At 41.0% G+C, this 14,664-nt stretch overlaps 1 protein-coding gene across 2 annotated transcripts in view; it reads right to left on the minus strand.

The window, feature by feature from the left end:
* Positions 1-14,664, minus strand: part of FOXP4 (forkhead box P4) — a 96,468-nt gene that overhangs the window by 32,703 nt on the left and 49,101 nt on the right. For both annotated transcript variants that reach the window (XM_073542471.1, XM_073542472.1), the window contains exon 5: positions 1,566-1,652. In XM_073542471.1, the coding sequence (XP_073398572.1) occupies positions 1,566-1,652 (87 nt within the window). The remainder of the gene's footprint in view (positions 1-1,565; positions 1,653-14,664) is intronic.

Raw genomic sequence — 14,664 nt, forward strand, 5'->3', positions numbered from 1 at the left:
CAGGGTGAATCACTTATTTTTCATGACACTGGACCACTAAAATACATTTGAAAATGTACTTACATATACAGTATTTTTATATATTGGACTTTTTTTTGCAGATCTGTCTGGGTCCCCTATGACCCTGCAGCTCTTGCTCCCTCCCTATACACAGCGATCACATGACAGCTGTGTATGGAGGAGGACGCACCGTCAGCGCTTCCCGTTACTGAATATACAGCGCTTGTTTGGCATGGTGTATACAGCTAAAGAAAGGGCAGAGACGGTAATAAACTAACTCTGCCTTCTCGGTAGGAATTCTGTCTCTGACAGCCAAAACCCAACTTCCCATAGCTAAATGATCATGTATAGTTGCGATCTTATGCAGTGACATTTTAGAATGTCACTAAAGAGTGCTGCCCGGATGATTAAAGTCTATGGATAGTCCAGAATAGGTTAAAAAAGCAGTAATCCACTAGCAGTCTTTTTACCCAAATGCATCCATAGTGTATACCTCATCTCTGAGGAAGGGCAATAGTCACGATTTGTCTTCTCACCGTCACCCTGGGTGATACTATGTTGCTTGAGACACTTTTGTAAGCTTGTGCTTATAAGGAGTCGTTACACAGAATGGTGAAGATCAGATTATTAACTGGCTTTCTTTGAGGAATTGACCTTGAGTTTACTGAAGCAACAGTCAGTAAAGACACCTTATATTATTCTACATTCAGCAGGAAAAGAGTTAATGCTGATAGGTAATATTGACCATCAAACGGTCTAATGTATAGAGGGGATAGTGAGCCATGGCTGTATTATTGGCCTATAGGAACGCTGTGGTGCTAATATGTTTATATTTGGAAGAAATAATGGATGTTGTTAACTGCCAGCAGCCCCAAAACAATTGTTTAGAAAAAAGTTGTTTTCCAGGAATGATGGAAAAACAGGTGAGAGAGAGAGGCTGCGACCACTAGACGAGTTCTGCCCGGAAGTATGCATATCTTATACTTGACCTCTATTTCCGGGGCGAACAATGGGGAATCCTTCGCTTAGAGTATTCACAAATCTGCAGCCACACAGAGTGACTGCAAACTTTTCAGTTTAGACTGGACATGCCCTTTAAGGATATGCGCATACACCTCCCAAAGTGGAGACGGCACAGGGGTAAATTCCTAGTTGCAAAATGGTGTGACTATTAAACTGCACATTTTAGTGTCTGGATTGCATTAAAAGGGATGTCCATGACTTGGACAATCACATCTTAAATGCCCATGAAAAAAATAAAATAAATAAAACAGATACCTCCGACACTTTTACAGTGATCACTGCGTTGGGTCTCCAGCGCTAAAGGGACTTCGCTATGCGGCTGATAATGGGCTGCAGCACGTACACCTTCCCCAGATGTGCAACTTTCCTCCGAGGAAAGAGTGACTGGGAGAGGTTTGAGCACTGTAATCCATCAGCAGCAGTTGATTGGCTACAGCTATTGTCATCTGTACTTGGGGAAAAATAAGTCATTCGGAATAACAGACAGATCAGGATTGTCATCTCAGAGAATTAGGAACACAAAGGACTTGGCTGCTGCTCACCTCTTTAGGCTGCTGTTTCCCTGCCTGTTGCTGGGAAATTAACTGGAGGTGTAGCTGTTCTTGCTGCTTCTTGTAATATTCCTGAAGCTGCCAAAAGAAAAAGAAAGCAGAATAACTACTAGGAAGCAGTGACTGGAAACTTCTTATCCCCACGCTAAGTATTAAAATGTATTTGGCAATCAAATCATAACCCACTGATGTTACTTCTAGTTGTCCATTTAACCCCTCACCACCAAATCCAGATCTACAACTTCGCACTGATGAGGAGTAAACACCCCGAAACACATGTCAGCAACAGAGTGTCTGGTTTAAATGGTCATGTTTCAATTCTTGTTAAGGGGTCGACATTAACTTTTAGGGTTGCTATATGTGGCAGTAGACTTCCTGTCCTCTTCATCTTTGAAGAATCTATTTACATATTTAATTTCCCAGAGTAGCATTGTATGGCCTATAAGTCTGTATATGCCAGCTTGTCACTCTTCCCAATTTGAGGCATTCCACTCTCGAATACTTCTCTCAATCCCAGGGATTCACAGATTTTTTTGGTAAATTTAGGTCAATAGGATTCACATTTATTCATGAAAATATCATAAAATTTGGCAAAAAAAATTGAAAAAAAATATTATTTTCAATCTTGTAATTAAAAAAATCCCTATACTTACTTCTCCAGCCCCCTTCCTTCGCTACTCACCGCCACCCGCCTGGTCCTCTTCTGATCCCCCGCTGATGGAAATCTTCCAGCTTTCCTGAAGCTCAGAAGGGTTCTGTGCAAGCACATGAAAGATCACGGTGTCATACATTCTGCACCGTCACATTCTGTGCGCACAGGGATTCCAATGTGAACAGCGGGGGATCAGAAGATGCAACGAGGCCTGGATACGTGACAGTAAAGAGTCAGGACAGTGAAGTGAGTATAAAGATTTTATGTTGATAGATTGGACTTTTCTGAACATAAGTTTTCAGACCCTTTGCTCAGACACTGATATTTAAGTCACATGCTGTCCATTTCCTTGTGATCCTCCTTGAGATGGTTCAACTCCTTCACTGGAGTCCAGCTGTGTTTAATTAAACAGATAGGGCTTGATTTATAAAGGCACACACCTGTCAATATAAGACCTCATAGCTCACAGTGCATGTCAGACGAAATGAGAATCATGAGGTCAAAGGAACTGGCCAAGGAGCTCAGAGACAGAATTGTGGCAAAGCACACATTTGGCCAAGGTTACAAAAGAATTTCTGCTGTACTCAAGGTTCCCAAGAGCACAGTGGCCTCCATAATCCTTAAATGGAAGAAGTAGGGACCACCAGAAGTCTTCCTAGACCTGGCCATCCAGCCAAACTGAGCAATCGTGGGAGAGGAGCCTTGGTGAGAGGTGTAAAGAAGAACCCCAAGATCACTGTGGTCAAGCTCCACAGATGCAGTAGGGAAATTGGAGAAAATTCCAAAAAGTTAACTATCACTGCAGCCCTCAACCAGTCAGGCTTTTATGACAGAGTGGCCCGACTGAAGCCTCTCCTCAGTGCCAGACATATGAAAGCCCGCATAGAGTTTGCTAAAAAACACATGAAGGACTCCCAGACAATGAGAAATAAGATTCTCTGGTCTGATGAGACTCAGATAGAACTTTTTGGTGATAATTCTAAGCGTATGTGTGGAGAAAACCAGGCACTGTTCATCACCTGCCCAATACAATCCCAACAGTGAAACATGGTGGTGGCAGCATCATGCTATGAGGGTGTCTTTCAGCTGCAGAGACAGGACGACTGGATGCAATTGAAGGAAACATGAATGCGGCCAAGTACAGAGATATCCTGGATGAAAACCTCTTCCAGAGTGCTCTGGACCTCAGACTTGGCCATAGGTTCACCTTCCAACAAGACAATGACCCTGAGAACACAGCTAAAATAACAAAGTAACAAAGGAGTGGCTTCAGAACAACTCTGACCTAAACCCAATTGAGCTTCTCCGAGAGACCTGAAAATGGCTGTCCACCAACGTTCACATCTAACCTGACGAAACTGGAGAGGATCTGCAAGGAAGAATGGCAGAGGATCCCCAAATCCAGGTGTGAAAAACTTGTTGCATCATTCCCAAGAAGGTTCATGGATGTACTAGCTCATGGCTGTACTTATGACCATGTGATATTTCAGTTTTTCTTTTTTAATAAATTTGCAAAAATTTCTACATTTCTGTTTTTTTTCAGTCAAGATGGGGTGCAGAGTGTACATTAATGAGAATTTTTTTTTAACTTTTGTGAATTTACCAAATGGCTGCAATGAAACAGAGTGAAAAATTTAAATGGGTCTGAATACTTTCCAAACCAACGGCATGTATAATTTTATTATCTTTATATTTAATGGGGGGGAAAGGTGGGTATTTTGAACTTATTTTAGGCTATGCTCACATGTTTTTGATGTGTTTTTTTTCCTAAGACTAAACCTATTTACTCGGCAGCAAGAAATTTTCTGCAAAAAAGCAGGTTTTGCTTCATTTTTGTTGCAAGAAAAACTAAGCAAAACTTGCTTTTTTGTTGCGCTATTGGTGCGTTTTTTGCAGAGTTTTTTTCATAATACATTTGTCTCTTGTGCATGATGATGAAGTTAGTACAAAAATAAATTATTCTACTTCATCAAATTTTGGCCAAAAAACCTCATACCTGCTTTTTTGAAGCTCTTTGCACCACCCAAGAAGTAACATGCTCAATTCTGCAAAACCCAAGGTTTTTCACAAAATACTGAGGACAAAAAAGCAAGCAGTCTGTGTGTATGAAATTTCTAAAATCTCATAGACTTTGCTGGTACTGTAAAATGCAGCTAAAATTTGCATAAAAAAGCATGAAAAACACAGAAAAACACAGTGTATGAATACAGCCTTAAGGTACTGTCACACTTAGCGATGTACCAGCGATCCCGACCAGCGATATGAACCGGTCAGGATCGCTGGTACATCGCTAAGTAGTCGCTAGTGAGCTGCCACACAGGCAGATCTCACCAGCGACATCGCTGGGGATGGGGGTCGCTACTTACCTGTCAGACGGGGCGATCCTGCGTCCTCCCGCCCGGCTCCACGCTCGTCGCTCGTCTCTCCACAGGAAGCGCTGCAGGAAGCTGACGACGAGAAACAGTCCGGGACGTTCTCGCGCGATCAGCGATAACCAGCGGGGGAGCGGGTTGTAGGTAAGTATCAGACACAGTGATATCGCTAGCAATATCGCTATAACGCTTTGAGTGACAGGCCCATTACACTTACAGCAAAGTACATGGAATTTATAGAAATCTAAAGCACGCTGTTCTTTTATTAAATGTATTTTATTTTATTTTTTACATGCAGAGTAAAATAACAGGCAGTGTGAATTTATCGAATATGCTTAATTTGAGGATTTTCACATAGAATTGCATGTGTTTTAGTGTGTTTCCACTGCGGAAACTGCATGCAGTCTGCACATGAATGTATCAATAAGTTATATCAAAGCTACTGTAAATACCTGGACGTATCAAAAACAAAGAAGCTTTATTTAAAACATGACATACCAAAAAGAGACAAAAACTGCAATGTCAAAAACTATATAAAACTACTTGTAAAAATCTGCACTCAAACATCAAAACCTCACCAAATACTGTGCTCATCATGGGAACATAGCCTTAGGTGTTGCAGGGTCAACAAAAACCAGCAATTCGTGAATTGTTGTTTTTTGTGCCTTTCCCCATGCAGTAAAAGTGATGACTGCTTTAGGGTATGTGCACACGTTGCAGATTCGTCTATGGATCCGCAGCAGTTTTCCATGGGATGTACAGTACCATGCTATCCTATGGAAAACAAAAACCGCTGTGCACATGCTGCAGAAAAATCCACGCAGAAACGCAGCGTTTTTTTTCCCCCGCAGCATGTCAATTCTTTATGCGGATTCCACAGCATTTTTACACCTATTCCATTATAGGAATCCGCAGGTGTAAAAACACAGGCGAAATCCGCTAGAAATCTGCAGGTAAAACGCATCCATTTTGACCTGTGGATTCTGCAGATTCCGCACAGAAAAATCTGCAGCCAAATCCGCAACGTGGGCACATACCCTTATTTTTCGGATCAGTACAATTACAGTGATAACTCATTTATGTAGATTTTTTTAAGTTTTGCTACTATTATTTTGATTATAAGAGACATTTTTTCTTTAGAAAAAAAGATGTTTTTTTGCCATATTCTGAACTTTTTTATGGTTTGCTGACAGAGCCATATAAGGAAACAAAAACCTAAAGAGATGAACTGGAATATTAAGTAGACGCATGTTCACACTGGCCACTAAACAGACAAAACCTAAGATAAAAACAAAGTGAGCAAATACCCTGCAGTAAATAAATAAATAAATAGCAATTGTGCATGAAAATTATATAGGGTGCTTTGTTAATGTAATTTTGAGCAAAAACGTAAAAGCCATCCTACCACGTCACGGTGACCCTATTTGGGACGGTTCTAACCTCTAGTAATAAAAACTTACCAAATGTCAGGTTACGAAGATGTGAATAAGGGCTGAATATATATATATATATATATATATATACACACACATATATATATAGCTGAGCGTGCATGTGTGTTGGGAAGCTACATGCTGTAGAGAAACACTAATAGATCTGTAGCCTCCCCATTCTACCCTAGTGCATTAGAATTAGTGGTACTGACCCCTCCAGTTCTTTACACTGCCAGGGATGTTTTAAGTAGTAGGAAATAGGATTTTACCATTTTCTGCTGTCTAAACTTGGTGTGTATCCTATAGTCCAAAAAATGTGTATATAGTAAAGTATTGCAGGGTATTAGTCCTGTCAGTTTTAAGCCTTAGGCCGGGGTCACACTAGCGATTAAATTGGACGAATGCAATGCGATAAGAAATCGCACTGCATTCGTCCCAATGTTATTCTATGGGGCAGCTCCCATCATCCGATTTTGATCGGATCCGATCCTCGGACCGAGACAATCGCAGCATGCTGCGATTGTCACCAATTTTCGGATCGGATTCGACAATGCAAGTCTATGGGGGCGAGAAAAAATGGGATTACAAACGGACCCGATGTGTGAGTTGCGATAAAATCGCACCCGGTGTCCTTTAGCAAAAGCCGGCAATTCTTCCAATACAGTAAAATCACACTGACCGGTTAAATAAAGAAAGAATGATTAGATCTAGACAAATATATATACACTGTTCCAAATTATTATGCAAATGATATTTTTCTCTGATTTTCCTAAATAGTCGGTACAAATGACAGTCAGTCTAATAAAAGTCATCACTCGTTAGAGTATACATCGAATTTTATTGAAGAAACCTCCCAATGATAACAGTATAATCTCCAAAATGAATAAAAACTCAAATTGCACTGTTCCAAATTATTAGGCACAGTAGAATTTCTAAACATTTGATATGTTTTAAAGAACTGAAAATGCTCATTTGTGGAATTTGCAGCATTAGGAGGTCAGATTCACTGAACAAAAAAGCTATTTAACTCCAAAACATCCTAACAGGCCCAGTTACATGTTAACACCTTCTTTGATGTCACCTTCACAATTCTTGCATTCATTGAACTTGTGAGTTTTTGGAGAGTTTCTGCTTGTATTTCTTTGCATGAAGTCAGAATAGCCTCCCAGAGCTGCTGTTTGGATGTGAACTGCCTCCCACCCTCATAGATCTTTTGCTTGATGATACTCCAAAGGTTCTCTATAGGGTTGAGGTCAGGGGAAGATGGTGGCCACACCATGAGTTTATCTCCTTTTATGCCCATAGCAGTCAATGACTCAGAGGTATTCTTTGCAGCATGAGATGATGCATTGTCATGCATGTAGAGGATTTTGCTCCTGAAGGCACATTTCTGCTTTTTATACCATGGAAGACAGCTGTCAGTCAGAAACTCTATATACTTTGCAGAGATCATTTTCACACCTTCGGGAATCTTAAAGAGCCTTACCAGCTGTTTCCCCATGATTCCGGCCCAAAACATGACTCCTCCACCTGCTTGCAGACGTCGCAGCCTTGTTGGGACATAGTGGCCATCCACCAACCATCCACTACTCCAGCCATCTGGACCATCCAGGGTTGCTCGACACTCATCAGTAAACAAGACTGTTTGAAAATTAGTCTTCATGTGTGTCTGGGCCCACTGCAACCATTTCTGCTTGTGAACACTGTTTAGGGGTGGCCAAATAGTAGGTTTATGCACCACTGCAGCCTTTGCAGGATCCTAGACCTTGAGGTTCGAGGAACTCCAGAGGCACCAGCAGCTTTAAATATCTGTTTGCTGGTTTGTAATGGCTTTTTAGCAGCTGCTCTCTTAATCCAATGAACTTGCCTGGCAGAAACCTTCCTCATTCTGCCTTTATCAGCACAAACATGTCTGTGCTCAGAATCAGCCACAAATCTCTTAACAGTACGATGATCACATTTAAGTTTTTGGGAAATATCTAATGTTTTCATGTCTTGACCGAGGTATTGCACTATTTGATGCTTTTCAGCAGCAGAGAGATCCTTTATCTTTCCTAAATTCCTTGAAACCTGTGACCTGCTTAATAATGTGGAACATCATTCTTAAGTAGTTTTCCTTTAATTGGGCTCACCTGGTAAACTAATTATCACAGGTGTTTGAGATTGATTTTAGTGATCCAAAGAGAACTGATACACAATACCTTCTATGAGTTTATTTGAAAAACAAAAAAATTACATCTTTATGACACTTAAATCCAATTTGCATAATAATTTGGAACGCAGTGTATATATATATATATATATTTTATACATGTCATAGAGACACATTTATATATATATATTTCAAATTCATACAGTTCATCATAGCAGAATAGCCGCAGAAACATTTGTCGGCTTTTGTATAATTATTCTCCTGCCCGACATGAAATGACACATGGTTTACATATAGTATATATGGTATATGGTATACATTTTATTTCATGTTTTTTTTGTTATGTCTATCACTATTAATTAGATGAGGGCTTGTGGGTAAAATTTTGGACTTGTAGGGGTTAATTCGTTGTATTAAATTACGGGGACTCCCTGCAGCCTCAGTGACGTCAGCAGGAGTCCCCGCTTTTGCAGTGTCAAATAGAAGTGTCTTAGGCCACATGCACACACTGAGCACTTTGGTGAGTATTTGTAAGTTAACCCCTTTACCCCCAAGGGTGGTTTGCACGTTCATGACCGGGCCAATTTTTACAATTCTGACCACTGTCCCTTTATGAGGTCATAACTCTGAAACGCTTCCATGGATCCCGATGATTCTGACATTGTTTTCTCGTGACATATTGTACTTCATGTTAGTGGTAAAATTTCATTCAAATAACTTGCATTTATTTGTGAAAAGAACGGAAATTTGGCAAAAATTTCGCAATTTTCCAACTTTGAATTTTTATGCTTTTAAATCACAGAGATACGGCACACAAAAAACTTAATAAATAACATTTTCCACATGTTTACTTTACATCAGCACAATTTTGGAACCAAAATTTTTTTTTGTTAGGAAGTTATAAGGGTTAAATTTGACCAGCGATTTCTCATTTTTGCAACACCATTTTATTTTTACGGACCACATCACATTTGAAGTCACTTTTGGGTATTTTCTATTATATAGACCCCTCAAAGTGACACCATTCTAACAAATGCACCCCTCAAGGTGCTCAAAACCACATTCAAGAAGTTTATTAACCCTTCAGGTGCTTCACAGGAATTTTTTGAATGCTTAGCCTATGTGCACACGGTGCGCTTCTACTGCATATACGCAGCAGATTTGGCCCTGCGTATACGCAGCAGAACTGCATGTGATGTACAGCATTATAGGCTATGTAAAACAAAATCCGCTGTGCACATGTCACTTCTTTTGCGCGCTTTTGGTGCAGTTTTCCACCTGCTCCATTCTAGAAATCCGCAGGTGGAAAACCGCAGGGGAAAACTGCACAAAACATGCAGTGAAACCACGCAAATAAAGCACTAAATACGCAGGAGATATGCAGGTCATTTGACCTGCAGATTTAGTGAAACCTGCACAGAAAATTCCAAAGCAGAATACGCACCGTGTGCACATACCCTTAAAAAAAAAAATGAACATTTAACTTTTTTTTCACAAAAAAAATTACTTCAGGTCCAATTTTTTTTATTTTACCAAGGGTAACAGGAGAAATTGGACTGCAAAAGTTATTGTGCAATTTGTCCTGAGTACGCTGATACCTGATATGTGGGGGGAACCACTGTCGCCATGTCGCGTTTGGAAAGCCCCTGATGTGCCAAAACAGTGGAAACCCCCCAAAAATGACACCACGTTCGAAACTAGACCCCCCAAGGAACTTATCTAGATGTGTGGTGAGAACTTTTAACCCCCAAGGGCTTCACAAAAAATCATATTTTTTACACAAAAATTATCTTTTCACCCTCAATTTTTATTTTTCCAAGGGTAACATGACCCCAAAAGTTATTGTGCAATTTGTTCGGAGTACGCTGATACCCCATATGTGGGAGAAAACTACTGTTTGGGCACACGTCGGGGCTCGGAAGGGAAGTAGTGACGTTTTGGAATGCAGACTTTGATGGAATGGTCTGCGGGTGTCATGTTGCCTTTGGAGAGCCCCTGATGTACCTAAACTGTGGAAACCCCCCACAAGTGACCCCATTTTGGAAACTAGACCCCCAAGGAACTTATCTAGATTTGTGGTGAGCACTTTGAACCCCCCCAGCGCTTCACAGAAGTTTATAACTCCCGGGCGTGAAAATAAAAAAATCATTTTTTCCACAAACATGATCTTTTAGTCCCCAATTTTTTTTATTTTGCCAAGGGTAACGGGAAAAATTGGACCCCAAAAGTTGTTTTGAAATTTGTCTTGAGTAGGCCGATACCCCATATGTAGGGGTAAAACACTGTTTGTGCGCATGGCAGAGCTTGGAAGGGAAGGAGCACCATTTGACTTTTTCAACGCAGAATTCGCTGGAATTGAGATCAGACGCCATGTCGTGTTTGGAGAGCACCTGATGTGCCTAAACAGTGGAAACCCCCCCAATTCTAACTCCAACCCTAACCCCAACACACCCTTAACCCTAATCTCAGCCCTAGCCCTAATGGGAAAATGGAAACAAATACATTTTTTAAATTTTTTTATTATTTTTGCCTAACTAAGGGGGTGATAAAGGAGGGTTTGATTTACTATATATGGCGGGTTTTTATATTTGGCAGCTGTCATACGCTAAAAGACGCTTTTTATTGTAAAAATAGTTTTTGCATCACCACATTTTGAGAGCTATAATTTTTCCATATTTTGACCCACCGAGTCATGTGAGGTCTTATTTTTTGCGGGACGAGTTGATGTTTTTATTGGTACCATTTTCGGGTACGTGACATTTTTTGATTGCTTTTTATTCCGATTTTTGGGACGCAGAATGAACAAAAACCAGTGTTTCATGAATTTCTTTTGGGGGGTGCGTTTACACCGTTCCGCGTATGGTAAAATTGATAAAGCGGTTTTATTCTTCGGGTCAGTATGATTACAGCGATACCTCATTTATGTTTTTTTATGTTTTGGCGGTTTTATGCAATGAAAACAATTTTATATAAAAAATAATTTTTGCATCACTTTATTCTGCGAGTTATAACTTTTTTGTTTTTTCGTTAATGATGCTGTGTGGCGGCTTGTTTTTTGCGGGACAAGATGACGTTTTCAGCGGTACCATGGTTAGTTATATCTATCTTTTTGATCGTGCGTTATTGCACTTTTTGTTCGGCGGTATGATAATAAAGGTTTGATTTTTGCTTTGTTTTTTATTTTTACTTTTTAAGGGGTTCGCTAAAGGGGTTAACTAATGGAACAGTTTTATAGGGCGGGCCGTTACAGACGCGGCGATACTAAATATGTGTACTTTTATTGTTTTTTTATTTCCAAAAAATGAATTTATTTGGGAATATTTTTTTTTTATTTAGCGATTTTTTTATAAATTATTTTTACCCTTTTTTTTTTTTTTTTAACTTTATTACATTGTCCCAGGGCGGGACATCACTGTAATATGTCAGATCGCTGATCTGACAGGTTGCACAGCACTCTGTCAGATCAGCGATGTGACAGGCGCTGCTGCAGGCTTTCTCAGAGCTTGCTCTCAGCAGGCACTGAGAAAGAAGCCTCCCTGCAGGCCCCCGCCGACATATTGGATCCGGGGACCTGCAGGGAAGGAGGCCCCCGCAGCAGCGCTGCACATCGCGCTGCTGCGGGGGTCTCAGGGAAGCACGGAGGGAGACCCCTCCCTGCCGATGCTTCCCTAAACCCACGGTACACTGCGATCGTGTTTGATTGCAGTGTGCCAGGGGTTAACGTGCCGGGGGCGGTCCGTGACCGCCCCTGACACATAGTGGCGGGTGTTAGCTGTGATAATCTTGCAGTGAAGGTCCCAGCAGCGAACCACTGTATTATTGTGGGGTCTGGCGGTGATCCCCTCCACCCCAACGCACGTTTCGTATAATGTTCCTCAGGGGGCGTGTATAAAGAAGGGGGAAGCTGGGTCGTTTATATATATATATATATTCATATTAATAAAATACTGGATTTTTTTCATGGACATTTTTGTTTAAGGCCTCTTTCACACTTCAGTCTTTTGACATCAGTCAAAGTTCGTTGAAGTGTGAAAAAAAGGATCCGTCACAGATTGCAAACAACTGATGCACCAGATGAGAGAGAGAAGAGAGAAAAAGCGAAATCCGTCACTGGATTCCGTCATGTGGCGGACGGCGACGGATCCGCCGCCCATAGACGTCCATTCTAGCAGAGGACGGACGGCAACGGTTCCGTCACCGTCCGCCTTTTCAACACAGACAAAAAACGTTCCAAGGTCCGTTGTATCAAGACAACGGACACCACAATTCTGACGGATCCGTCAAAAGGAGGATACAACGGACGACCGTCCGTCGCAAACCGCCACTAATGCAAGTCTATGGGAAAAAACGGATTCCGCAAAAAAAGGTGGATCCGTTTTTTTCTCAAAAGGGCGGATTTTGACTGAGGCCAAAAGACTGACGTGTGAAAGAGGCCTAAGTGGTTATCTTTATGTGATCCAGACAGTGAAATATTTGTGGGTCACAATGTTGGATTTTCACCTAAAAACATGCAAGATTTCTGGCTCTCACAGACCTGTAACTTCTTCTTTAAGAGGCTCCTCTGTCATCCGCTCATTACCTGTAGTAATGGCACCTGTTTGAACTTCTTATCAGTATAAAAGTCCACAACCTCAGTCACAATCCAAACCCCACTATGGTGAAGACCAAAGAGCAGTCGAAGGACACCAGAAACAAAATTGTAGCCTTGCACCAGGCAGGGAAGACTGAATCTGCAATAGGCAAGCAGCTTGGTGTGATGAAATCAACTATGGGAGCAATAATAAGAAAATGGAAGACATACAAGACCACAGATAATCTCCCTCGATCTGAGGCTCCACGCAAAAGCCCCAGATCGAGGGATGACCTGCAAAGAGCTGGGACCACCGTAACAAAGGCTACAATCAGTAACACACTATGCCGCCAGGGACTCAGATCCTTAAGTGTCAGACATGTCCCACTGCTTAAGCCAGTACATGTCAAGGGCCGTCTGAAGTTTGCTAGAGAGCATTTGGATTATCCAGAAGAGTATTGGGAGAATGTCATATGGTCTGATGAAACCAAAGTAGAACTGTTTGGTAGAAACAAAACTTGACATGTTTGGAGGAGACAATGCTGAGTTGCATCCAAAGAACACCATACCTATTGTGAAGCATGGGGGTGGCAACATCATGCTTTGGGGCGGTTTCTCTGCAAAGGGACCAGGACAACTCATCCATGTACATGAAAGAATGAATGGAGCCATGTATCGTGAGATTCTGAGTGCAAACCTCCTTACATCAGCAAGGGTATTGAAGATGAAACGTGGATGGGTCTTTCAGCATGATAATGATCCCAAGCACATCTTCAGGGCAACGATGGAGTGGCTTAGTAAATAGCATATGAAGGTCATGGAGTGGCCTAGCCAGTCTCCAGATATCAACCCCATAGAAAACCTTTGGAGGGATTTGAAAGTCTGTGTTGTCCAGCGACAGGCCCAAAACCTCACTGCTCTAGAGAAGATCTGCATGGAGGAATGGGCCAACATACCACCAACAGTGTGTGTCAACCTTGTGAAGACTTACAGAAAACGTTTCACCTGTCATTGCCAACAAAGGATATACAGTATACATGTGTGTTTTGAAGAATATTTCCTGTGAAAACGATGTGTAAATGACAGAGAATTTCTCTATGTAAAAGCTCATGTTAAAATTGCATTGCAGTAGGATAGCAATCACACTGCATTCTGATGTAAATTGGATACTAGGTGTGAAAAATCGGATTATACTCGCATGTAAAACGCATGACACTTGCATTACACTCGTCTGACTTTGCAAGAACAAAATTTTAAAATCGCCAGTGTGACTCCAGCCATATACTTTTCCTCTGACTGTTCCACTCCTGGTTTTGGCTTACATATACTGATATATAATACTGACGTGTGCATGTGGCCTTACAATTCTAGCAAAATGGATGGGATTTACAGAAATCTCATGCCCACTGTGCTGACCTGCCATATATATTTCAAATCCACAACATGCCAATTTCTTTTGCCATAAACTTGCACTAAATGAGGAAAACCCGCAGGTAAAAAACGCATTTGTGTTTTTAGTGTGTTTCTGTGGTGGAGACGCATCAAAATAGCATGAAACAGCACCTAAGTATGTGGCCAGAGACACACTAGCGTTTTAAAAAAATCGGTCCGATGTGGATCCAGAAAAGTTGGATGCGAGTACAATTCTCACCTAGAATCCGTCTGACATGCGTACGCAATCTGTATGTAATGCAATTTTAACATGAGCTTTTAGATTGAGAATTACTGTATTGCTGTATGTATTTTCAAAGTAAATACTCTTCAATAGATAGAAATATGTGAGTGACATATATAATTAGTACAGTGAATTGAGTAGCTTACTGTACATGTTTTTAATTAATAAATCAATAAATTAAAAGAAAATAAATGTGTGTAGTCCCCCGAAATTTTACTAACCAGCAAAGGCAAAGC

This window comes from Dendrobates tinctorius, unplaced genomic scaffold (genome assembly GCF_039654945.1).
Source record: "Dendrobates tinctorius isolate UK_male_01 unplaced genomic scaffold, ASM3965494v1 ptg000127l, whole genome shotgun sequence".
NCBI lineage: Eukaryota > Metazoa > Chordata > Amphibia > Anura > Dendrobatidae > Dendrobates > Dendrobates tinctorius.